Source organism: Carassius auratus, chromosome 40, assembly GCF_003368295.1.
Source record: "Carassius auratus strain Wakin chromosome 40, ASM336829v1, whole genome shotgun sequence".
Classification (NCBI taxonomy): domain Eukaryota; kingdom Metazoa; phylum Chordata; class Actinopteri; order Cypriniformes; family Cyprinidae; genus Carassius; species Carassius auratus.
This window is the reverse complement of record NC_039282.1, coordinates 5,791,664-5,818,860: the sequence shown is the minus strand read 5'-3', so window position 1 is coordinate 5,818,860 and position 27,197 is coordinate 5,791,664. Positions and strand designations below refer to the sequence as shown.

General features: G+C 38.6%; 1 protein-coding gene across 1 annotated transcript in view; it reads left to right on the top strand.

Annotated features, from left to right (window-relative positions):
- Nucleotides 1–27,197, top strand: part of igsf9ba (immunoglobulin superfamily, member 9Ba) — a 53,284-nt gene that overhangs the window by 20,490 nt on the left and 5,597 nt on the right. Inside the window, exons 3-11 of the mRNA XM_026226205.1 lie at nt 1,691–1,837; nt 8,427–8,578; nt 16,295–16,412; nt 19,861–20,002; nt 21,531–21,676; nt 23,924–24,066; nt 24,166–24,306; nt 24,803–24,922; nt 25,014–25,164. Of these exons, the coding sequence (XP_026081990.1) occupies nt 1,691–1,837; nt 8,427–8,578; nt 16,295–16,412; nt 19,861–20,002; nt 21,531–21,676; nt 23,924–24,066; nt 24,166–24,306; nt 24,803–24,922; nt 25,014–25,164 (1,260 nt within the window). The remainder of the gene's footprint in view (nt 1–1,690; nt 1,838–8,426; nt 8,579–16,294; nt 16,413–19,860; nt 20,003–21,530; nt 21,677–23,923; nt 24,067–24,165; nt 24,307–24,802; nt 24,923–25,013; nt 25,165–27,197) is intronic.

Below are 27,197 nucleotides of genomic sequence, written 5' to 3'. Positions count from 1 at the left end.
TCAAATCTGACTAGTCTAACTACTTAGATATCTGATCAGAAACACATGAAGCTAAAATACACTGGCATTGAACGACATTCAAGCCTGCAGTGGGAAAGATAATGCAGTCCTGTTAGCAGTGGGCTCAAGAACACCTCTTATTTGCTGTAACACTCAGTCTGAAGATGCTCCTTAACTTTGATGCCGATGCCTGATCCCATCAGTACTTATCGCTGTGATTTTGAAGGCCTTACTTTTTTTACTGCAAGACTGCAGCATCCTCTGTCTCATGCTGTATCGATCTTCTGCTTTGGAAAACCTGCCGTTTCCTCTCTCAGGTGCATCTCTGATCCCAGAGCTATGATATCTAGTGCTCACTACACAGCAGTATGAAATATGAAGGCCAGCCGGAACATAAATACGTGAGTCTGAGATGCTCACATGAACCGTGCCCTGAATGTTCAAAAATATGAAATCCCATCTAAAGTCCTCAAACAGGCAAATGCGAGATTGTATGTTGATAGTGGCCAGCTCTGAAATGGCTTAGTTCAGTCAGAGAGATGCTTGACTGCCCAAATTTCTCTCACTTTTCTTGACTATTTGTGTTGTCGGTGTTGCTAAGCCTCTTAGTACAGAATGTGTAACACTCAGATATGAGCTGTGATACTTTGCTCTTTTCTATTTCAAGTAAAGCACACATTTGTGACCCTGCCTGTGAAAACCCAGTTAAAGTCATTTTTTTTTTTTTTGTGATTTACTGTTTTCTAAATAAAATCATCCTTCATAAAGATGTAGTGCAGGTCATCACAATGCAACATTCTTGACATTAGTACAACGTGTGACAAATTGCAGTAAGCCTTTTTCATGCAACACAAGAATGAGTTTCTGTGTTAAATGTTTGTAAAACCATTTTTACTTAAACTGTCACTTCTAACTGAATGTGATAGTTTATGCAAGAATGGTATTACAATTTACACTGAAATTCTCTTCATGGTTTAATAAATGAGGTGTTTTGTGGTTTAATTTAAAGTCTTTGGGTCTTACCTATATATAATATGTCAATTAGCACTGCGTCATTAACAAATGTTATTTATTTATTGTGTTTATTGTCTTAACGTTTCAGTTCATTCTGCTTTTTATTCAGCTAAGCTGCAGATATAGCCTGGCATGTCTTTGTTCTTTGCACGCTAGATCACTTCTTTCAGTGCGAAAACGTCTTTTTCTCATTTTCATAAAATAAAATGCTATATTATTTAACTTTTCCTCTCCATCAGCGATCAGCAATGAACAGGGTATGGATCTGTCTCGGCATGTTTAAGAGAAGTCGACTCTGCACTCAAATTTTGACCTCTTATTTCACTTAGTTGCTATTTTTACATTTCTAATTTGATCTAATATGGTTTATTTCATTTCAGCTTTATTCCAATCATTAAAAAAGTTTTAATAATTGGTTTACGTTGACAATAATAACCCTGTTCTGTATGCAAAAAAAAGGTTCTTGCACAAATACTGTATTTCTGACAGATTCACAGACACATGCACGCATAAATTTGTTCATACTATCTTTCTAATGTTTATGAATGCATGTCATTTTAAATGAGATATGAGATTTGTGTGAATGCATGCTTAGTGAACGCGAGCCTGACTTTCACTGCAGTGAGTCCATTGTAGCAGTCCCACTCATCTCTCCTCTGTTCCTGTGCACTTTCAGGTAGAGCCAGTCTGCATGGCAAAGCGTCTCTGCAGATCGACCATGTGCGCTCGGAAGACCAGGGCTGGTACGAGTGCAGGGTCCTCATGCTGGAACAACAATACGACACCTTTCACAACGGCAGCTGGGTTCACCTCACAGTCAACGGTGAGACCCTCGCCGCTCTCACCACACTAGTACTGCGAAAGACACACACACACACCGATCTCTGCTTGATTGCATATTCCTTTCTAATATCAGCAGTAAATCAGAGCTGTGAGAAGTGGAGGAGGATGTGACTGGCTCTTACCACTCATGACTGGCTGCTGCTGTGACTAATATGTGTGGTAGATCCACAGAAATGAGCAATGAAAACCCTTGTGGTCCAGAGTCGGCTGTTATTTTCTCCATCAGAAATCCTCATTGCCGTCTCCCTTGTTTGAGCCAATATTGTGTTCTTGTCGTACAGAGGACAGTAATGGGTAATAATGAGATTTTTGGTTAATCATTAACTCCGTGTCGGTAATCTTTAAAGACTTCCATATGTTAGTTAACTCCTAAATGTTTACCAAAAGGAAAATGAAGACACAATTAATTCTGCACTACACAGATGTTTGTCCATTTTTATCAAAATTTCTCCAATCATTCTGAAACAGACTAGCAAGTAAACCCAAACCCAAAGGCCTGCTCTGAGATCTGAATGCCCTTATGTCTCATAAACAGAGTAATATTTCACCAGGCAGCAGAGCCCTCATCATTTCCATTACACTAATGGAGATGTCTTCCATGGTGCCAAACTACAGAGACAAATTTAGGGCAGCTCAAGGCTTTGGTCATGTCATGTTCCTCCCTCTCATTCCATATGAACATCACATTTTGCCTGATCTATTATTTATGGGCATGATTCACCGCCGCTGGAAATCTATCGTCACCTCCACGGTGAGTGTTTGCATTTTATTAGATGATGAATTTAATACGATCCATTAAAGACAATATGTAAACTATCATGATTCACAGCTCAGTAATCATTGTCTGCGGGGCAATATCCAAAAGGCCCCTCGGCTGGATATTAATAGTAACGTAACGCAACTGTAAGTTTAAATCAAGCGTTGATGAAGCAGATTAATTTCCAAGACTGGAGTCATTTGTATTTGGCTGCACTGCATTCTGATTCTCACTGTGCATCACTTAACGTATGAGCTGCAGTGGCAGCGGAATTAAAGATAATTAAGGGCATCATTAAGGAACCAGTGTCTCTTCTCATGTTGGCGAGAAAATCGTTAGAGTATGCTGTGTTGGTACATTGGTGATAATCACATCCCCAAGTGAGATATGTGTCCATTCAGTGAACAGCAGCAGAGAGGAAATGATAAAAGTGTGCAGTCAAAGATCATGGTTGTCCTGGATGAAGTTGCACAGGAGGGAATGAGTTATTCAGTTAAACCTTTCCACAGACCCCCAGCCCACTTTTGCACTGCTTAGCAAGAAATATGTCTACCAGCACAACCAGTTGTTTCCTTTGGTACTGTTGGAAGTAAAAATGGAAAAGAAGTTAGGTAGCTGTTTTCATCTGTTACAGTGTTTCACCTCCAATCCTGTACAAGTCAGATATATGGCAATGAGTACATGATTGCTGCAGCGATGTACGTAGTTAGCTTATTTGTATCTCTGCGTTCAGTTATGTTGATTATTCATTGTGAAATGAAGCAGCAGCTGATATTGATTTGGCTGCTGTCAGACGTTGAGGTGTCATCCACAGGAATGGTATAATTAGAACACCGCTGTCTGCTCGGCGTAAGCACAGGCTTTTTGTATATTTAACATATGCTTGTGAGGTGAGACTCATGCATATTCCAAACTTCAAACAATGACACCAGCAAGGGTGACAGTCTGCTGCACCTTGCGTCCATGTTAAAGGTCCACAGCCGTTCCCTTGCAGAAATCGCTGGGACTTTATTTGGAAAGTGCACGGTAGCCGTTTCTCCATTTCAGAGCTGCGGCGGGAGAGCAAGTGAGCGAGAGGCACGAATTGAAGGGTGTATTATTGGATGTGGGGTGCGTGTTTGTGTATGTGTGTGTTTTTGGCCCGGGGTGAATGAGTTCAGTGTCTGCCTCGTCTTCTTTCAGCCGGAGAAATGTCACCTGTGCAGCTGTGGCGGTTTGTGCTTGTGTGAACATCTGCGAGGGTTTATTTCACAGCATCCCATTTCCTCTTTACTGCTGCAGTGGCCATTCATGCCCTCCCTCGTTTGCATTCACGGTTAGTTCAGAGGTTCACTCAATCACGTCCCCTCACACGCACACACACTCCTGGCCCTTAGGTGCTTTCCGAAATGTCAGTATCAGTGATTACGGTGTGTAGATGGTGTGTGGTTTTTTTATATGTCGTCAGGACGTTTTACAATAAAGTGCATATAATAGCCTTTTGGCTAAAGGGCTCATGGTCGGATTTGCAAGCAATGCAGCTTTGAATCTAAACGACATACTGGCTGCTTGAAATTCACCACATTTGCTTTGATTGCGGATGTGTGAGTGACCTGCAGCCATGGCAGTCTTTGAAAAAGGTTTATATTGCTCCTTCCAGTAGGATTTGGTGTGGAGTTTTTATATCATATACCCGTTTTATGACTTTTAATAAGCATGCACTGTCATGGCTTTAAAGATGATCCTCTAAGGAATAGTCAATTGGCTGACTTGGTCAGTTTATAATCAAATGCTTTATGTGCATTTATTATCTGGATACTTGAAAGTCTTGCTGTTGGAAATAATAAATAACTAAAAAAATCTGTTTTATAATCTCCAACCTTTTGCATGCTCTTACTGTTTGATATTCTTTTTCCACCAAAATGGTGCATCCCCCATTTTCACCGACTGAATAACAATGTTACTCTTTGTATGCCAAAATAGCTGGTCAGAACTTATAAACGTATATATTGTTCAGTTACCAATTCACTCATATTAAATGTTTATATGCTAAGTCTAACAAAAATATACGTTTAGGTGTTTTTCATATTTAATTTTTTTTTTTTTTTGTTAAAATGCAAGATTTATCTCTCATTTGAAAATATATTCATTAATTTATGTGCATTTTAGAATGTAAAATTAATTATTTTATGAATAAACTCAAAAGTCAAAGATGGGTGTAATTAGTACTTTGGGACAAAATAATCCCATGTAATGATTTATTCACAAATTATGAAGAAATATTGATTTTAAAGAATTAAAACAGTAATATATTTATTCAGTAACAGGAAAGTATAAATATATATATAAAAAAACAAAATAAAATAAAAGTGTTAGCGCTCATCACCCGTACCAATAATATTCAATATGAAGAACATACACTATGAAAAGCACAACAATTTTACCATGGCAACATAATAAAGGTGAAATGCCTCTATGATTTTTGGACAGGTGCAGTAGTTCTCTCTTTCTCTCTCTCTCTCTCTCTCTTTTTGTTGTAATTTTCTCATCTAAATACAGTTATAAATTAATGTAGTAAGTGTACCACAGTGAGTTCCACAATGGTTCGTCAGTGAGTAATGGTAAAAAAAGTTAATTTATTAAAATAATTTGCTCTACAAAACAATTTATGCTTGATTTATTTGTAAATTAATGTAAAATGAATCTAAAACATTTAATGTTTCCAGTTCACATGCTTAATTTTTTGGCAGTCTATCTTTCAGTAGGGCTAGTGTTTTGACCTTGAGATTAGCTTTGTGCGCAAGTCAATAAAACTGATAGAAAATGATAAAGTACTATTTGTTCATACACAAAAAAACAATACATGTATCTCGTATTTGAAATAATAAAAACATTTTTTTTTCACAAAGAAATGGCTTTCAATTGTGTTATCTTGTTGTGGGTCACACTTTATTTTAAGGTCCAATTCTCGATATTAACAAACTATTAACTAAAATTTTGCCTCAACAGACTCTGAATTTGCTGCTTATTAATAGTAAGTAATGTAATTGTTAAGTTTAGGTATTGATAGGATTAGGGATGTAGAATATGATCATGCAGAATGTATCCTTTATAAGTACTAATAAACAGCCAAAATGTTATTAATAGGCATGCTATTAATAGTGAGAATTGTTCCCTTTACTATAGTATGATCGAGTTTTTTTTGTTCATTTTAGCTTTGTTTAGCTTTTTGTTTTTCCACTGCCTAGTTTCGGTTTTTGCAATATTGTTTTGTTTTGCACATTCCAGCTTATGAAGTAGTTTTGTGCAGTCAAATTTTGTTTTGCACAATATGGTTTTGTTTTGCACAGTTTTGTTTTGCACATTCTGTTTTTGTTTGAAACAGTCTTGTTTTTGGAATATCATTTTGGTTTGCCCCATGATGTTTTGGCTCAATCGATTTAGTTTTGTTATGAACAGCCTAGCTTTGTTTTATATCAGTCACTGGCCATCACTATTCAGTGTATATCACTATGCACCATTCAATGTACAGATTCTAGTTGCATCCCAGAAATGAACAGTGTAAGCTTATCTTAAAAGTTTTGTAAGAATCACTGGTGTTCATTGGTATTCAGACTGCCCCACTTGTCCAAAAGCGTCTTTGTTGGGGCAGGTGCTGTCTGGCCTCACAAGGGCAGAAAGTCTGACAGCCCTGGCTTCCTGTAGCTGAGATATTAGCATCCTCTTGTGTATGGATCTTATGTGGTCAGTGGTTGTTCTTCCTGCCCGTGTGTACCCAGCAGGTGTCAGCTGGGCAGATGTACCCACTCGGAGAACAGTAATGGCACTGTGGAGACGTTCAGGTCATCACACAGCCCTCCTTCATCAGTTCGGTCATCACACTCGTCTCTCTGAGAACATCCGGCCCATCCCCACAGATCATTAGCTTCTGATACTAAACACCAATCCAAACCACATGCAATGAATATCAGTGGGGTACAAAGTTATTAGCCCCCATTGAATTTCATTATATGGACATTTATTTTTCCATTTATTTGTAATTTTGCAGAAGAAAGAATGTCAGGTTTTAAAATCAATAATTTGGTACCTTGAACTTTAGTATGTTTTACAAAGTATTTTAGTGTTATTTACCAGTAAAAAATATCTAAACACAGTTAATAATGAGAAATGTTCTTTGGTGGAGGTCAACAGCAATGGGAAACTGTATATCTACATCAGCGTCCATGTGTCTGTGGTTTTCTAGATCTGTGTTTCAGAGTGTGACGGGTTCATTGAAGAGTTATTTTTACAAAAACAAATGAGTTAAAAAACACTCTATAGCTCTGCATACCTTCCAGAATCATTTTATTTAGGTATTATTAGTTAGACATCTATCAGTATGTGAGAGTGAAGGTTGTTTTTCTTGCTAGAAGTTAAAGTCTGCTGTGAAGCACAGAGAAAAGTTGAGGTGCTGAGCATCTATTCACTGAGCTCTGTCCAGACCATCTGTTCACGTGGAAAGACCTTCAGACAGTTGCCTTCTGAAATATGTCTCCTGGTTGTCATTGGCAGTGTGAGCCTAAGATTTCCCAAAAACACAAGGTGAGATGAGTCCAGAAACTAGGGCTGGTGTGTGATGGAGTTTGTTTGTCCCTTAAAGTACCTTCAAGTGTTAATCAAAAAGTATTCATAAGAGAAAAACAGAGATGGAAAGGGTGAAAATTAAGAAAAAAAATCAACTTTTAGTCAATATCTGGGATATGGAAAACAACACAGTGACAGAATAGACTTGGTGGGTTGCCTTAACAACTACTATAGATTTTTCTTAGGATTCGCTCACATAAGACATTCAAAAAGATATAGAACATGTTAGAATGGAAGAGAAAGTTTAGAATTTTTAGAATTTGGACTGGTTATAGCTCAAATAATGTAAGATATGAAATATGAGACTATAGGTGCTTTAAAGGCAATGCATATAAAACACGACTTTCCAGAAAAGGTTTTTACTGTGAAAATGTATTTAATTAGCACTGCCTCTAAAAATATCAGAACTAAAAAGAGATGCATGAAAAAAAAAATCTAATGAATTAGTCAACCCAAACAGCAGACTAGTCTGTGATTGGATTAGCTGAGTATTGTGACCCATCCTTAGGGAATATATATTTTTAGAGATTTGATGCTGATATCAGCAAGATGTTTTGGGCTATAAATTCTTCTCCCTTGTGTTTAGCCTGCAACAGATTGCAGTGAGAATGCAAAAGCTCATGGTAGGCACAGATGGACAGATGTTCAGAGGCATTAATTGCTTGCTTTGTTTGTTTTCCACCAGGTGTTTGTGCTGTTGAAAGCAAAACTGCTATAGGCTAATGATGACCCACATGCAGAGGAAGTTAAGATTTCACTGCTGAAAGTGTGCAATGCATATTCCTAGAGACTTGTATTATGGCTTGATAGATGGGTACACATAAGAATGATTATGCATAATTATGCTGAAATTGAATGATCATCATTCACAAATTTCTACACAAGAGTGTGATCAGATGTGATGTTTGGTAGCAAAACTATGACTTTCATTATAAAAGAGGCCTGACTCGCATCATAAAGACTTGAGGTTGGGTGACTAAACAATCACTTAGCAATCACCTTGCAACTGCATCATGTGTAAAAATGTTAAAAAAGGTGTGCAGACTGCATTGACATGTTGCATGGATGTTCTGGATGAATGTGGCAATACAGAGATACTGGTAGTTCTTGTCTTCTGTTTCTGCAGCCGCTGCCGTCTCACACGCTCACCATAGGAATTAAATATGAAAAAATCTGGACTCAATTTGTCCTGTCTTTGTTTCTGTCCCAGCGCCCCCTACGTTCATGGACACGCCACCGCAGTACGTGGAGGCGAGGGAGGGGGGCAGCATTACTCTGACCTGCACTGCCTTCGGAAACCCCAAGCCAGTGGTCACCTGGCTGAGAGACGGGGATCAGCTGACCAACAGCAAGAAATACACGGTAACTGTTGTGGTTAAATATTTTATTCCTTAATCAGTGTTTTTGACTTGTTTTTCCATTAAAAATAACTGAAACAAGATAAATTTACTCTAGCGAACTACATACATCTTAAGACTAGTATTACTAAAATATGCTACTGTTCATAAGTTTAGGGGTCAGTAAGATTTTTTATTTTTTTTAAATTAATTAATCCTTTTATTTAGTAAGTATGGATACATTTTTATAAAAGTGACACGCATGTTACAAAAGATTTTAAATGGAAATAACTTTCTATTCATCAGAGAATCCTGAAAAACAGGATTTTTTTACATTTTCCACAAAAATAATAAGCAGCACAATGTTTCCGGGATAAAAAAAATAGATACTTCAACTTTATCTCACAATCTATGCATTTTTTTTTTTTTCTCAGAACTGCAGGATATAAACTCCAGATTCGGAAATTGTGAGAAAAAGTTATTATATTTATAATTACCTGTTTTATTTTTATTCTTTGAATTAATTAAGAGATAGAAAGTTCTGTATAAAGTAGTTTGTGAGAAAAAAGTTGTGTAGTGACTTTTATTCTTTTTTTATTATCTGAAAATAAAACAACCTAGGTACACCTGGAGTTCCCTATTACCTAGGTAGAAATGGGCTTTCATAGTTTTCAGCACTTATCATATTTTGAGCACGTAATCAGCATATTAGAATGATTTCTGAAGGATCACGTGACACTGAAGACTGGAATAATGACTACTGATAATTCAGCTTTGCAATACAGGAATAAATTGTAATAAATTGCATTTTAAAATGTGTTCAAATAGAAAACAGCTACTTTTAATTGTAATAATAGATATATTCACAATATAACTGTGTGCCTAGGTGAGCATAAGAAATTAAATGTAAAATATTTAAAATTGTAAAAAATGCACACAACAAGCAAATAAAATAAGATGAAACTTAATTAAATATAAATATGGATTCTATTCTATTCTATTCTATTCTATTCTATTCTATTCTATTCTATAATTAGGTAAACTGAGCTTGTTTTAAAGATGTTTACTGGATAATAAGTCAAAACTAAATGTGTGTTGCACTTTGGTTTTGGTTAACTGCTGTGCTGCCTTGATTAAGTAGAAAAATTGACAATGTCATTTTTGGCTCCAAAAAATAGCCAGTATGGATTTAGCCTAGCCATGAATTTGATCTGCAGTGAATTGTACTGTCTCATTTTTTATTTTTTTGGAAATGGAAGCATGAATCATCACTAGCTATTTGTAAGAAAAGGCTCTGTCAGTCGGGGCCTGCGTCGGGGGTCTGACAGTTGAAGAGCACACGCCTGCAGTGGGAATGGAGAAAAAACCTGACAAGCGCGTTTCCACCTTACACTGCATGCAGGCTGCGAGGGAGGAGGCGGCGAGGATTTGACAGAACAGGCAGTCAGTCTGGCTCCAGTAGGCATTGCCTCTCAGCACATCAGAGGAGCCATCCCTGAGGAAACAGACAAATAAAAGACAAGAGAGACAGTGTAGCGGCTTCTGTCTTATATCTGAATGTTCACTTTCATCTGTTTTATACTAGCCACCTGAACCTTGTTAGCCACATTTGTCTTGTTCCGCGTTTCCCAGCATGTTTTGGTCACAGCTAGCATTTACACAAGGCGTGTTTGAGTGCCATTTGCCATGTTCTGCCTGCCACTCTTGCTCACTGTAGATTGATGAACAGGAAGTGATGGCTGGCTGCTGTTTTTCCTTCATGACCGCTCTTAGCAAGGTTACTCTCCAGCCCTGTGTTTGCTCTTATCCTTCTTCAGTCCATGGCACTGCAGCGTATTCCCTTAAAGGTCACGTTTGTGATGTCTTGGGGATAAGTGTAGAGCCTGTCAAATTCCATATAAAAGTGTTTGCATGTCTTTCACATGTGCTTGCATTATATAACAAAATAGCAAGCACACTGGTATTTATTAAACTATATTATATTATAAACTTTTTAAGTAAAATATTCAAAATTATTATTTAATTATGAATTAAACTGATTATTTGTGAAATTATTTAAAATATTAATCTAAAAAAATATAAATCTAATATTAATTAATCTCGGCGCAATGACAGTGACCAACGAAAATGGGATATCGCTTCAATAGACCAATCTTCTTTGAGTGTAAAGTAAAAGAGCAAATGCACATTGGCATGCAATTATTGCATCCAGCTGCCACTGATCACAGCGTGAGTATAAGAATGCAGCACGTGCAATGCATACCAGCTTTTCACTTCAGAGCCGAGCGTTAGTATCATTCTGCTCAACCATGTCTGCTGTGAACTACGAGTTCAGCACGCTCTCGGAAGCTTCGTGTGTTGGCGAGACGGCAATTCAGTGGTGGTCGTTCCTGTGTCGAGTAGGTTGCGCACTTCAGGCTGCACTACCCCCTGTCGTGTTGCAAGTGGCCAATTCTCCTGTGCGCCTCAGCACTAAAAGAGCATTTTCTAAAGAGCAAATTTCTGGGGCTTGATCTGGGGCTTGTTCTGGCGGCCGACAGATGAGAACCACTTCCGGCAGTAGCGCAGGTGGTTTGAGGATTACTGTGGTGGCAAACCTCACAGGGAACCAACCCTGCACCTCTGATCCAGTGGAGCAACCCACGGAACGTAAAAGAGCGTACCAGCTGTATCCAGTGGGTCTCCCCCTGACCAGATGTTGATCTCAGCATCGGAGGGAGAGCTGTCAGATGAAGATTTGGTCATGCTGCTGCCCTCCGGGATGGTGGCAATGCCTAAGTCAATGGCAGCTATGTTTTCCCGGGCTACTGGAACAAGGTGAGCCCTGCACCCCACACTCGCAACACACTCTGGCCTGCTCACAAGCCACCCGAGTTGGGTCCCTGTGTTCCACAGGGTTACAGTGGGTTACGACCGATCTTGGATCTGCAAGTCTTGAATCAGGCCATTCATCTGCTACTGTTCAAGATGCTGATGCATAAACGCATTTCGGGTGTGTCCGTCCCCAAGATTGGTTTGCAGCGATCGACCTGAAGAACGCGTACTTTCATGCATCCATCCTTCCATGCCACAGACCTTTTCTGTGGTTTGTGTTCAAAGGATGGCCAGATCAGTACAAGGTCATGACATTCGGGCTGTCCCTGTCCCTCGTGTCTTCACAAAAGTCGCGGAGGTGGCTCTTCCCCTCAGAGAGCAGGGTGTTTGCATTCTCAACTATCTAGACGATTGGCTGATACTAGCACAATCTTGGGATCACTTGCCTTGAACTGTCTCAAAGGTCGCTTACAAGGCAAGCATGTGCTGGTCCGAATGGACAACACAGCGACCGTTGCGTACATCAACCTACAAGGTGGTCTGCACTCCTTTCGCATGTCGCAACTCGCCCGCCACCTTCTGTGTTCACATTCCAGGCCTGCTCAATCGTACAGCCGAGGAGCTGTCTCGATCAATGCTCCCCGGTAGAATGGCGACTCCATCCCCTGATGGTCCAGCTGATTTAGAGACCTCTCCAGAGACTTCTCACTGCCAGTTGTTCTTGTTCCATGGGAACTTTCGGCACAGATGCACTGGCACACAGCTGGCTGCGGGGCCTACACAAATATGCATTTCCCCCAGTGAGCCTTCTCGCACAGACACTGTGCAAAATCCGGGAGGACGAGGAGCAAGTCTTGCTAGTGGTGGCGTATTGGCCCACTCGGACCTGATTCCCTGAACTAGTGCTCCTCGCGATAGCCCCTCCTTGGCCGATTCTCCTGAGGAAGGATCTACTGACTCAGAGACAGGGCACCGTTTGGCACCCGCATCCATATCTTGAAACTCCATGTCTGGTCCCTGGATGGGATTTGGAGGTTCTAGGTGACCTTCCCCAGGAGGTAGTGAACACCATCACTTCGGCAAGAGCACCGTCTACAAGACACGCTTATGCCTTGAAGTGGAACCTGTTCGTCGAGTGGTGTTCTTCTCACCGAGAAGACCCCCGAAGATGCCCGATTGCGGTCGTCCTTTCCTTTCTGCAGCAAGGGCTGGAGCTAAGGCTGGAGCGAAGTCTGTCTCCCTCCACCCTCAAAGTCCAGGTAGCCGCTATTGCTGCATACCATGACCCCGTGAATGGGAAGTCTTTGGGTTAGCATGACCTCATCATCAGGTTCCTTAGAGGGGCCAGGAGGTTAAATCTTTTCCAGCCCCCCTCTATACCCTCTTGGGACCTGACTCTAGTGCTTAAATCACTACAGCAGGGCCAATTCGAGCCTTTGCATTCAGTTGAGCTAAGGTTTCTTTCATTAAAAACTGATCCTGCTTGCACTGGCCTCCATCAAGAGGGTAGGGGACCTGCATGCATTTTTGGTCGACGATTCGTGCCTAGAGTTTGAGCCAGCTGACTCCCAGGTAATCCTGAGGCCCCGGTCTGGCTACGTGCCCAAGGTTCTCACTACACCCTTCAAAGACCAAGCGGTGAACCTGCAAGCGCTGCCCCTGGAGGAGGCAGACCCAGCCCTGGCTTTGTTCTGTCCCGTCCTAACATTGAGATGCTATGTAGACTGGACACAAAGCTTCCGGACCTCATACCAGCTTTTTGTCTGTTATGGAGGCCGGCAGAAGGGGAATGCCGTCTCTAAGCAGAGGATGGCTGACTATTGTGGATGCCATAACCCTGGCTTATTAGGCACAGGTTGTGCCCTGCCCATTCAGGTTGCGAGCTCACTCAACTAGAAGTGTTGCATTCTCCTGATTGCTGGCTCGTGGCGCCTCGCTGACAGATATTTGTTGAGCTGTGGGCAGGGCGACCCCTAATACATTCGATAGGTTCTATAGCCTTCGTGTAGAGCCGGTATCGTCCTGTGTTCTCACCTCAAATGGGTAGTGGCACCGAGAGGCACTGGTTAGTGTCCACTTGCTAAAACTGTTCCAGAATGTCCATACTGTAGACCCTGTTGAGATCCTCAATCACCCTAGGCAGCTGGATGTGGACAGTTTTATATATATATATATATATATATATATATATATATATATATATATATATATATATATATATTAGTGGTGGGCATAGATAATTTTTTTTAATCTAGATTAATCTCACTGTAATCTTGGAATTAATCTAGATTAAAATGGCTTGTTCATGCAGTTGCGGTCCGTCAGTGCATTCCAGGAGCATTGCACTTGCAGCAGGGCAGCAATCGTTCGCGTACCGAGTAGCGGACTGTAAATGCGTCCTGTGTGAAGTATGAGTCCGTGCTGCTTCTGCACCACATACAAAATGCACACGGACTGCATACACACTGCAGACGGAGTATGTGTGAAACAGGCATGCGTCTTGTCGAGGTATCCATTGGGAAGCTTCTTTAAAAAAAAAAATTCCCTGAAGCAAACCTGGCAGCATCTTTGCTGCATCCATGTTAGCACATCGCGTTTGATGTGGTAATTTCACAGTAGACATACACACAGGTTTAAAGACTCGTTCTTGCCCCCTACAGATTCGGCTAGGTATACATCCGCGCTAAAATATATGGGTGAAAGTCATCATAGCTCGCGTAGTATAGACCCAGCTCCCAACCCAACTTTGAGAATAGATTAACGGCGATATTTTTTTTTTATCACCTGATAAGAGTCTATTGGGACATAGACGTAGGAACTAGGCAAAAAAACAAACAAACAAAAAAACCTCCTTAATATATTCTAATTTTAACAAGAACTATAAAAAAATCGTCAATAAACTCATAATTTGTACTAAAATAGTCTAGTCTGGCTATGTCTATTTTTTTATGTTTCTGTTCAGCAGACAGTGAGGTTCGGGTTTGTTCCGATCCAAGCTTGTGAGAGGAGAGCGCATTTCTGCATATTCTGCTCCGCTCACTCATTCCGTGGGGTCTGGCTCAACCCAGAATGCCCTGAAATTTGTTAAATGTAAAGCAAATTTATGTTCATATTTTTTGGGGACATTTATTAAATTGTTACATTTAATAAATTTTTATTTTTGATTGTAACAAATATTGTTCTAATTAAAATGTTATTAAATTATTAAGAATTATCATGTCTTTGCATTATGTAACAACATGTCAAACTCAGTTGCATTTATTATAGTAAATAATTACATGATAAATGTTGAGCATTTATCACACACACACACACACGCACACACGCGTGCACACACACACAAACCATGTGGCATTTATTTTAATAAACTATCTTTTCAAACTAAATAGGAATTAAATGGTTATATTTAATAAACTATAATTTATTAATATTACAATTATTGTTTTAATAAAAACATTTAAATAATTATTCATAAGTATTAATTGTCACATTTATATATAACAGAGATGGTCACATGTTACAAGTTATTATTATTATTATTATTATTATTATTATTATTGTATGTTGTTTTAAGGAAAAAATACATTAACTGTTAATTAGAATGTCTTTGCATTTATATAAAATATCAAAGTGGCGCATATTTTAATAGATTAACATCTCACCTTTAAAACTTAAAAATGTATTTGAAAACATTACATTTTATTACACATTTTTAAATGTCAAAAAGTGTTATACAAAGTGACAAAACAAAATATGTGTTGTCCGAAATTATAAAAAAACATTATTTTGACTTAAGCTAAAAATTGCTTTTTATGAGTGGCTTAAATCTGCAAAAGATACTTTTGCTGTATGCTTAATCCCAGACCCTCTGCAGAAACAATCCCACTTCATATGGATGTCAGTGAATGTGAATGCTGCAGAAGGCTAGGCAATTCCACATCACATTTAGTAAATGGCCCCATGCGCTGTGATTAATCTTGATTTGGCTGCAATTAGATTGTATCAAATCTATATTTAATAATTTCTTCTGTAGGGAGAAAGCACTTAGCTTCAGCTCTTGGCTCATACTTTTAAAAGCTGTTCCCACTGCTAACCAGCCACAGTCCCAGACATTTATTCAAAAGAAGTGTGTCGTGACCTCACCTTTGAGAACAGTGCCGAGGAGGCTGGTGGTCCTCCATTAGTTTCCCTGCTTCCATGGCTAGAAGTTAGAGAAATGGAGGAATGCACTGAAGGAATACACACGCTAAAGAGCAAGAGGCACAGATGTCTCATCTCGGTGCTCAGAGCTTGTTTCTCACCCTGCCCTCCTCCACAGCAGTGTGTGTTTAAATGAAGCTCTCTGCACACACACTGTGTTTGAGAGAGTTTATTACCTGCTCTCGTCTGGGTCATCAGTGTGATGTGACTGTCAGCGACAGGATGGTGATGGAACAGGCCGGGTGGATTGTGTCAACGTTCCAGTGGGACTTGACACACCTTGGGATATTGTGTGGGAGGAACAATAAGGCCAGTCTCCTCTGGCTAAAGCAATAGACGTGCAGGGAATAAGATTCAACCCACTCCTAAAAAAAAAAAAGTCCTGTCAGGAACCTATGCAGTATTTCATGTCATCCATGTGTTCAGGAAGATACAGTTGCACTTTCAAGCTCAGATGCAGATCTATATTGATTGGTTTGTTACAAAGCACACAAGCATAACAGTGCATATTTTCTTTTTACACTTGGTTTCAAATCAGATTTTTTGAAAATGCACTTTTAAAATTCCATTGAAATGTTAATTTGAAACATTTTTATGAATTGCTAAAAATGTGCTACTGTATAACGTACTGTATAAGAGCTAAATCAACTAGTTACCAAACAGATTTTTGACCATTTTGATTATTTTTTTGCGTAACCCATGTTTAATACTTCGACTGTCTCTACAGGTGAGTGACGGCAGTCTGACGGTGCAGGCCATCACGCGGGAGGACCGGGGGGCCTACAGCTGTCGTGCTCACAGTGACCAGGGGGAGGCACTACACACCACCCGCCTTCTGGTGCAAGGTGAGCGTTTAAGATTTGGATGTCTGTGTAGTAACACATATCCATTTACTTTCCTTTCCAGCAAAGAGATACATACACAACAAACAAGCGCATCTATACATGAAAAAAAAAAAAACTTCCGGTACTGATAGTTGGAAGAAGCCAGCAAACGTCCTTCACTATCAATATTTGACCTTTTACTCGCTACTGTAGTCATTGCGTCCCATCGATACTAAGTGCAAAGATGCAACGCCCTCGCTGATTTCTGGTTAATTCGTCTCTTTTAGTGAAACTGTGTATGGACACATCATTGTGCTCAAAGTCTGGTCTTTACGTCTCGTCAGTCTACACACATCTGCCGCAGTCAATAAGCTCAGACCGCTCCATGTGGATAGATCACTTCCTGTCACTCAGCTCCTGATGGAGCCTTCCAGTAGAAGCTGTTTACAGCCTGCCGGAGCGATGGTAGTGATATACCTCAGGTTTACAGTTACCACTCATGCCTTGTACACTCTCCCTCTCCTTCAGAGTGGGTGAAACATATTTTTGTTAATCATATTTGTGAAATAAAAATGTGTTATTATGACAAAAGGTCAAAATTGAGACACTGTGTCTTATTATGAGATATAGAAGTAGACATTTAGAAATTATGAGACTTATGAGTCAACATAAAATGTCTAAAGTATACTATGATTAATAATTATGAATTTATCTCAATTTTTACTTTTTATACTGTGACTTAAAAAGTCTTAATTAAGACGTTGTAGTTGGGACATCTCATAATTTTGATATAAATGTTGAAAATTGAAGTTAAAATAACGACATAACTGACTAATCTCAATTTTGACTTTTTTATGAATTTGATCTCATTTATCTATTTTTATCTGATAATTATGACTTAGTTTGTTGTAGACTTTGATATTATAATTATTACTATGTCAGTTTTGACTTTTTATGTTATAATCTCATAATTATGACCCGGTATCTCATAATTTATATATGAATAATAATCTCATCATTTTTACATTTTATCTAATAACTGACTTTTTATATCATAATTATGTTTTATGGCATTTGTTCTTGTCAGTGTCAGAAATGGGCTTCCATACCTTTTGGCCTGGCTGTTGAAAGTTAAAATATAATGAATTAAAGGGAAAAAAATGCCGGCATCGACAAGCCGGTCCGTTTAAGCCATCGATCAATTGCGACCTTGAAAAAGATCTGCCTGTTTAGTCTCCTTCATGATGGGATCTTTTGATAAGTGTGTGAGATTCATGCACAAGCAAACAGAATAATCGTTGTTCGCTTTGATTCAGCACCTGGTAATGGTAACACAGTCTCTCCCCATATGGCCTCCGCGTTAGTACAGAATGATGAAGTGGTTCAGTTTATTATCCATGGACTGTGTACAGTATGACAGCAAACATGAGCAAGCTGCCTGTCACTGGCTTTGTGGCTTTCACTGCAATCAGATTTATGGCAGTGGAGCATGGCTGCGAATACAGAGCGGCACGCTAACACACAGCCTGCACCGGGAAACAGAATTTAGAGGATGCATGTGATCACAGAGCACCAGGAAACATACCGGATACATGGAGCTTCTTGTCCATGATCCCTACATTATCTGCTAAGGGATGGCTGATATATACTGATATAGAAACAGTATATTTGTGATGATTTGCCATTGATCTAAAATGAAGCAATGCCTTGAATATCACAATCATTTTAATGTAGGGCTTTAAAAACAATTTAATATTTTTTCCCCCCAGATTAGTGAAGGCTATATAATTTCATGCATAAAGACCAAGATTTATGCTGTGTGTACAATAATACTTTTGAAATTATAAAGAGATCTCTGCCTATCATTAAAGCAGTTTTTTTTTTTTGTTAGTATTTAAAATAAGGCTGTCAATAGAATGATAAAAGTGATTTTATCTCATGATTTCATAAATATTGTGGTAGCTTTGATAACTCTATACACTATATATTTTGCCTATATCATCTGCCCTACCTGAAGGTTGGAGTGATTTAGAAGAGGATCGTCTGCTCTTGTCTGAGTACCAACGAGTCAGATGGAGACACATATGAACCGTGCCGAGCCAAAATTGTCTTGGCCATGGGCTGTTTTGTTTAGTAAACTAGCAATATTGTTTTTACAAAAAGCAATATTCTCATGAAGCCTCTGGAGAGGCACTCTAGTTGAAACCTGCTTCAATAACATGAGTGCAAGCCACGCCAGGGATATTTTTAGACGCGTTCAAGTGATGCCTTTTGCGATTTCATTTTAATAAGCAAAGCTGCGCTACTGTCAGTAATCCCCTTAGATGCCGTGTCATTTACTGCACATTAAGGAAACATCCAGGAAGCTCTCAGCATAGTCCACACATTAAGATTAGGAGATATTTCACGGCTAGTCATGGGTTTGTTTGTGCTAAGAGCAGCATTCATGCTGTATCTTTCTGCAGAGCAGCCAGAAATCTCACAGCGGTCCGAGTTCACGACAGTATTCCTGTCTACCCACACGTCTAATTAAAAGTCTATTGGCAATTTCAGTGACAGCCTCATGTGGGAAGGATAATATTCTCTGTGGGAAGGCCTGACAGTGGTATATCCTTGCTGTCTCTATTAGACAGGTTTATATATATATGGAGGAGAATTAAGGTAATTGTATGTAATACCACAACTGTGGCATGCAGTTGATTACCACAGACAATAATTCATTTCTCTTGTGTACATAAACAAAACTGAAATTTATTTGCGGTAAATACGCTAAGAAACAAAAAGTTAGCAGGCGGAAGGCTGACTTAGCTTGTTAGCATTGAGTTTTCACAAAACAATCCATAAACCAAAAGATGAAACAAGTAAATAATCCCACAAACCCGTAACGACTAGCTTCACATTTCTGATTTAAAATGCTCAGTCCTGTGTTCGTAAAAAAAAACAACAAAAAATATTTTAGATGTAGAGTATTTGTAAGCAATGAAACGGTCTTTAATCGTGCTCGCTAAAGCTAGTTAAATTTGAGCTGAATGCTAGTTACCTGTAGTTGCCATCAGTTTACAAATGTAATAATGTAAGAAAGCATATTTCCGCCTTAGAGAAATCTCACAAATGTGTCTTTATTTTTGAAAACTGTTATTTTATATATCATCATTGTGACTTTATCTCACAAATATGTCCATATCTCATAAACATCACCATTTTATTTTACAGATGTGTCTTGTAAGTCTCATGAATGCAAATGTATATATCACAAATTTTAAACTATATCTTGTCATTTCACATTTTTATATCTTCCGAATGGTTTATTTATGTTATGACTGTACAATTGTGGTTTTCTCGTTATTGTGACTTTATATCTAACAGTTGCAATTTTATTTCTTATAATAAAACAATAACTCTAATTTTCCTGTTTTGATTTTTTCTTACTCGTCTGTCTATAACTCTTGTCACTGTTTGCCTCCACCAGGTCCTCCATACATTGTGTCACCACCTGAGAACATCACTGTTAACATATCCCAGAATGCCCAATTCACATGCCAAGCAGAGGCGTATCCTGGCAACCTGACCTACACCTGGTACTGGGAAGAGGACAACGTCTACTTCAAGAAGTAAAGTTATGATCGAGTTCACTACTGTGCCAAGTTTAAGACTCTTGAATACAAAAGCTGCTGTGTGTGTGTGTATCTGTCGGTTAAAGATTAGAGTCACATATATTTTTAGACCCAGAATCCCTGAATCTCAAGCCCTCTACAGCTGCATTAAGGCAAATGCTAGCGCAGTTACGTGGAGGCGCACACAGCAGGTTTTTATGCCGGGATGGGAACATCTTGTGACACTATGCTTGTGTCATCACATGCCTAAAAAAGCATGCTGATCATCTGAAGCCGAGCCAGAAGCTGTTCTGACTCCCCCAAGCGTGGCCGTATTGACCCTCTATACGCAGGGCTGTAGTCTGTTCATCTCTGTGGAAACAGGCCAGAATAATGGTTCGAAATACCGTTTTTTTCTTTCTTTTTCTCGTTACTATTGAACTGTGATGTTCATGGGAATATTCAGACTGCTGGCTAACTTACCACTTTGTGTAAAAACACTTTAGTGGACACTGATATTTGTCAAATTAACCATAAGAATCATGATTTTATTTACTTAGAGGTGATTCTTTTTATCTGCAGACAGATTATAAAACAAGGGTCTTCAAGCAGGGGTTTTGCCAAATATCATCTGATCTCAAATTATTTATTTATTTATCAGTTTTTTTTTTTATTCATTCATTCATTTATTGATTTATAAATAATTATCCTGTGTGAAAATAACGTTATAAAAATATATGAATGATGAATGCCATTTCCCATCAATTATAACATTCTTATAGATGTCATTATTTTTCATAACTAATTTTATATCTCAGAATTTGACTTTATACTCATAAATTTGACTTTATTTCATAATTGCAATTTTATATTGCAAAAATGTATATAGTTTCCATTATTGCAACTATATTATGCAATGGCAACGTTTTATTTACAAATGCATACATTTTTCATTATTGAGACTTTCTCTCATAAGTTCTCTCATCTCATATTTAAGACTTTCTCATAATTGTTTTTTATTTAAAAATTGCCACTCTCATAACTTTGACTTTGTTTAACAATTGCAATTTTATTAATCACAATTGCAATTATATATAACATTTTTCAAAATGTCTGACCTTTTCCTCAGTTGCACCCTTTCGAGCTGTTTTAACTCAAAGAAAACATACGTTGACATCTTTGTGCACACCAATAATGTTTTTTTTTTCTTTTTTCTAAGGAACATTTATAAAAGATACTTATCGTAAATGTCCTTATTGAACTATGGCCTTAACCTGGCTTAGTCTAAGTCCTGACTGTGAAATCATGAAATCATGTATGTGTGACTTTAACAGTTTTGGTGTTTATTTTTGAAAAAAAAAAAAAAAAAAAAAAAAATTATAGTTAATTTTAAAACTTTCTCACAATAAACTTTTTTATTATTCACTCTAATGCAAAAACAGACTGCCATAACAATGAGACATTGTATCAGCTTCAATTCTTGTCTATGTACAAACACATTTAATAATTTTTTTCAAACAGATCATCTCTCTTTTCTTCCCTGCAGTGATCTGAAGCTCCGCGTTCGAATCTTTATTGACGGAACCCTAATTATCTACAGAGTGAAGCCAGAGGATGCTGGGAAATACACCTGCAGCCCTAGTAACAGCCTGGGCATCTCCCCCTCAGCTTCAGCTTACCTGACCGTGCAATGTGAGTTTCACCTTCAACCTCTTAAATAGCCTGCAGCACCAGGCCTGCGTTTAAAATCTCAGTCTATGTCCTGTGTGCCTTTGAGGTGTTTTATGTCAAGTATACTATCATCAGAGCGGGTAATTGGTGTCTGTCACATGCAGGGACAGAACTATTTACACCCTTTGAGATGCAGTGGTGGCTGCCAGGCATCTCAGATGTTCTAGTTGCTGCCTCTCTCTCTCTCTCTCTCTCTCTCTCTCTCTGTTTAATCGCCCGCTTCCATCTGCAGCAGGACTCTTGTGGTGCTGCAGAAAGTGGCGGATAAGCCAGAGTCTGAGCTTCCTCTGTGTCTGTCTGTCTGTTTGTCTGTCATGGATAGAAAGACAGAGTGGAGAAGGCTTACTTCCATGAAAAAGTGGAATCATAATGAAAGTTATAAATGACAGCCAATAGTTATCAATGAAGCAACTTTAATTTTATTCTAAAACAATAGTTCCAAATCTGAATTCTGAATGAAAGCAGATGTGCAGATATGAATGCACATCAATGTACCAAACCTACAGTATTACCTACTGTTAAACTACTAATTATATATATATATATATATATATATATATATATATATATATATATATATATATAATCATTTCATTCTGTATATATAATATAATATAATATTATATTATATTAGATTAGATTAGATTATTACATACAAGTCGGCCCTCAGCAGCCCTGTAGGTGTAGATGGGTATCTGCCATTAAAAAACATAATGGTTGACCGCTAATAAAAATATCTGAAGCCACTAGTGATTGTTAGGAAGAAAATGTAATGTGTAGAGAAATGTGTATTGCCTTGAATGTGAATTTTCAGTGGCCAAAGGGCTGGTTTATTTCTCTCAATTAACCAACCAGAACAGTATGTCACGGTGGCCCGCTATATCAGGGCTCCTCAAATCTTGCCCTGGAAGGCCAACTCGCTGCAGAGTTTAGCTCAAACCCTGATCAAACTCACCTACCTGTGTTTTTCTAATGATCCTGAAGACACTGATTAGCATGTTCAGGTGTGTTTGGTTAGGGTTTCAGCTAAACTCTGCAGGAAAGTGGATCTTGTCGGCCAGATTTGAGGATCCCTGAGCTATATCATCACAGCAGAAAAGAGGTCAGGGGTGACAAAGAGGCCTTAATGAATTAACTGAGTGGAAACATAGCATGGTAGTTTGAAGAGAGAAGAGATTAGCTGTGGAAAAGCACATTGTATTGTGTCATATTCAGAGCAGTGGCTGACTGTCTTATTAGCAGGCGCTCCTCTGCGCCGCTGGGGTTGTGCTACATCAGTCAGTGACACCCCAGGGCTGCTGCAGGTGAGAGAACTTCACAGGAAGGGCTTTAAATAACACTTAAATGTTCTGTTACAACACATCACTTACACAGGCCCCTGAACACTGCGATTTCGCAGTGAAAATTTGGGAGATGTGTTGATTTAGATTTTTATACGTGTAGCTGCTATGAACTGTAAAATGAGTTTGTTGTAACATAAAATATTTCACATTTTAAACCCGTGACTCAAACCAATCAGCTATGAGGTGAATTACATTACAAACACCATAAAAAACATTTTTGAAAATCAGACAAAAAGACAAAAATACAAGACTATGTACTGAGAACTACAATACCATAAAGCATTGTGAATGACAAAAACAAATAAAAATTATAGATTCATCATAAGTCAGTCTTGCTATGCTGTCAAAATACTTAAAGAAATCTGTTTTTGAATAATTTGCTCACCACAATCCTCTGATTGGTGGATTTTCTGTAAAGCATCATGGGTAATTTTTTTTTTTTTTTTACAAATACAGCTGTAAAACATGATTATTTTAAGAAGTTTAAGAAGTCGTGCAGCAACGATTCAACAAAAGCATATTGATTATTGATTTGCTGTGTTGACCAGAAAAAAAAATTGCTTGGTTTTTAAAGCGACTTTTTGTCAGTTTATGAGTTTTACTTGATAGATTAGACAATTATGTTGTAACAAAAGTTACCATATTTTTGCCAATGTTACCATAATAGTGACAAGGCCTGATGTTTACAGGGAAATGTAAGTGGATGAAAAGTTCAAGTCCTCCCAGTAAATTTATTTGCAGTTCCATTCCATGTTGAATTTTCAGTTCTTTCAGATATTTTCATAATGTATTCTATTCTGCGGTACCATAGTTAATATGATTACCCATGTTTCTGATTCCTGTTTGGACCGTGTCCTCTCCGCAGACCCTGCCCGTGTTGTGAACATGCCACCTGTCATCTACGCCCCAAGAAAGTTGCCGGGAATCATTCGCTGCCCAGTGGATGCCAACCCCCCAGTTACGTCAGTCCGATGGGAAAAAGATGGCTACCCCCTCAGAATCGAGAAGGTCTATAATGCATGGACTTCTGACGTCTCAAATACCAAGACTCTTGACTGTTTGACAACAGTCCAGTTCACTGATTGTGCTCCTCTCTTCCTCTCACAGTATCCTGGATGGAGCCAGATGGCGGACGGAAGTATTCGGGTGGCAGAGGTCACTGAAGACTCCCTTGGCACCTACACCTGTGTGCCTTACAATGTCCTAGGTACCATGGGACAGTCCCCTCCGGCCACTCTGGTGCTAAAGGTGAGTCAGTGCATCTTAAAAAGCAGGTCATATGTTATTTTAAAGTGTCCTAATATTGTGTTGGAGTCCCCTACAACAGGTTTAAATGCATCTAAGGACAGAAAACATTGTAATTTTCTCAGAATATGCATTTAATATTAGAATAATTTTTCAATGATTTTGAAAACAATTGTTCAAAGCAGTTCTGAGTCTGTAAACTCCTCCCTTCCGTAAGCCTACTCTGCTCTGATTGGTCAGCTGGCTTAGTCTGTTGTGATTGGTCTTTCCGTATACAATGCGTGTCGGAAACTAAATGCCCATTACTATAATTAAGGGTTACTTGTAAAAAAAGATGCTATAAGATTACAAAAATTGCTATGTTACAAATTGCTAAAATATATATTTTCTAAAACCCATATGACCAGCTCTTTAATTAAAAATCACATAATCACATTTTCCTTGAATTTTTGAGATACATTGTTCGGTTTGTGAGGTAAACGTCATCATGTGACCCCAGGACCCCCCTTACTTCAACGTGAGCCCCGGGGGGGAGTACCGCCAGGAGGCGGGAAGAGAGCTGGTCATCCCCTGCGCTGCTTCTGGAGACCCTGAGATTCCAACCATCGTATGGAGAAAGGTACCATGACCCACCACAACATTAGGTATAATATTTTCCCTTTCCATAGATATAAGATCATGAACTGTTTATTATTTTGTACTTTGTCAAGGTTGGGAAGCCCAGCAGAAGCAAACATAACATCTTACCAAGTGGTAGCTTGCAGTTTGTCTCTCTGAGCAAAGAGGATCATGGGGAGTGGGAATGTGTTGCCACCAACGTAGTAACAAGCATCACTGCCAGCACACGCCTTTTTGTAATAGGTAAATCACTCTTAACTTACAGATTTTAACACACTGATGTTTCCACTTCTTGGAAGAAGAGAAGCTGAGAAAAGATCTATCAGTTTAGCACTTTATTTTACAGTATGTGTACTTATAGTATACTTACAGTGTATTTAGCTAAGAAAGTTCTGGTAATACAAGGTAACTACATGGGGTAGGGTTAGGTTTAGGAGTAGGTTCAGGTTTAGTACCTAGTTATTACATAGTTATTGTAATTACTATAATAAGTACATAGTATGTACATGAGGAACAGGACTGTAAAATAAAGTGCTATCTATCTATCTATCTATCTATCTGTCTGTCTGTCTGTCTGTCTGTCTGTCTGTCTGTCTGTCGGTCGGTCGGTCGGTCGGTCGGTCGGTCGGTCGTATGGGTGTACGATGTCAAATTTTTTGATCTTGGATGATTAAAATGTCTCCACAGTATGATTTTGAAGAAATATCGTAATATTGTGCTAAAGCGCATATTCTATTATTCCATCTCAATATATTGTACAGTGCGACATACATTCACATCAAATGTTAACTCGGCGATAGAGTTACACTTACAGGACACTGAAAAATCACAAAAGTAAATTATTTGCATGTGCTTTAAAGTCTTGACCAGTTAAATATTTAATTAGCATGCTGTTCTGACTTTGTTCTGAAGCGTGCGCACACTAAAAAGCCTGTCAAACAGCACCTGATTACTACTCTTGTGTTTAGCATAGTTATTAATATTGTGTTAACACTATGATAACGTTATCTTCCATGGCTGATTGTGCTAAAACTGTCAAAAAACAAAAAGTTTACATATAAACAGTTGTTACGTGTAAAGTGAAATTAAACAGTTTAGAGAAAAACAGATGCATGCAGGTCTTAAAATGACAGCAGTCTAACAGTACTAACATGCTGCCGCTTGTCATTAAAGAGATAATTCACCCAAAATTTAAAATCTATCTATCTACCTGTCTGTCTGTCTGTAGCATTGCACATTATTTCTATTCATTCAATTACATTTTTGTTCTGTACATTTTTGGCACAGATCAGTACTCCATGTTCAATTTGGAAGGTTCTTAAGGACACAAAATATGTTAGATATGTGATTTCTTAACAAGTGCCAAATAGGAAGTGTAGGCTAGGACATTACGATTTCCAGCCAAGCAGCACAAGTGAGTCATTACAGTGGGGGCCGTGTAGCTCGTGGGAGCTCTAACTCAGCTGTCACGTCTGAGAGTTTGGCCTCGAATAACAAGTGATGTGTCAGCGGGCACACAACCTCTCACACACATTATTTGTTTGGTGATGGACTGGTGTCATGACAGTTTAAAGATTATGCTTAATCAGGGAGCAATTAACAGATCCTCCGCAGCTGCTTGGTGCCGATAAGAGATGTGATGGAAATCTCGAATCCATCCTCCACTTCAGTGTCTTCATCGTCTGGCACTCTCCTGCCATTATCAGACAGGGTCAGTCTGTGCATGGAGTTAGTTTATTGTCTGGTCAGAGAAAATAAGTGAGAAAAGGTTCAGGTCAGACACATGGATCTCCTGTACTTTAGTTTTTCAGAAATCTTTCTAGTTGTGTCTGACAAGGCTAAATCCATCTTGAAAAGTTGTATTGTTTTGGGAAAAACAGTCTGGCCTAGACGTTAAAGATTTTGGGTTAATCAGTAAGAATGAATTGCAGCCAATAATAGACAACGTTCCCTGATGTATCTCCTAACAATGACCTTGCGGCTTGCAAATGTTTAGTGAGTTTGGGGTCAGTACGATTTTTTAAAAATAAATACATTATTTAATTCAGTGAGGACACATTAAATTGATCAAAAGTGGCAATAAAAAATTAATTAATTAATAAATTGTACAAAAAAACTGGCCCAGGTCAAACTATTCCCAAGTCGCTATGGTATTTTGGCTTGTAAAGTCTCAGCTCCACAAGCCACTCGATCTGATGTGTCATTTATCCGTTTTATTCAGGAAGAGTTATGTGGCAAATTTAAATACTTATGGTTTTTGTGTTTAATTCAAATCC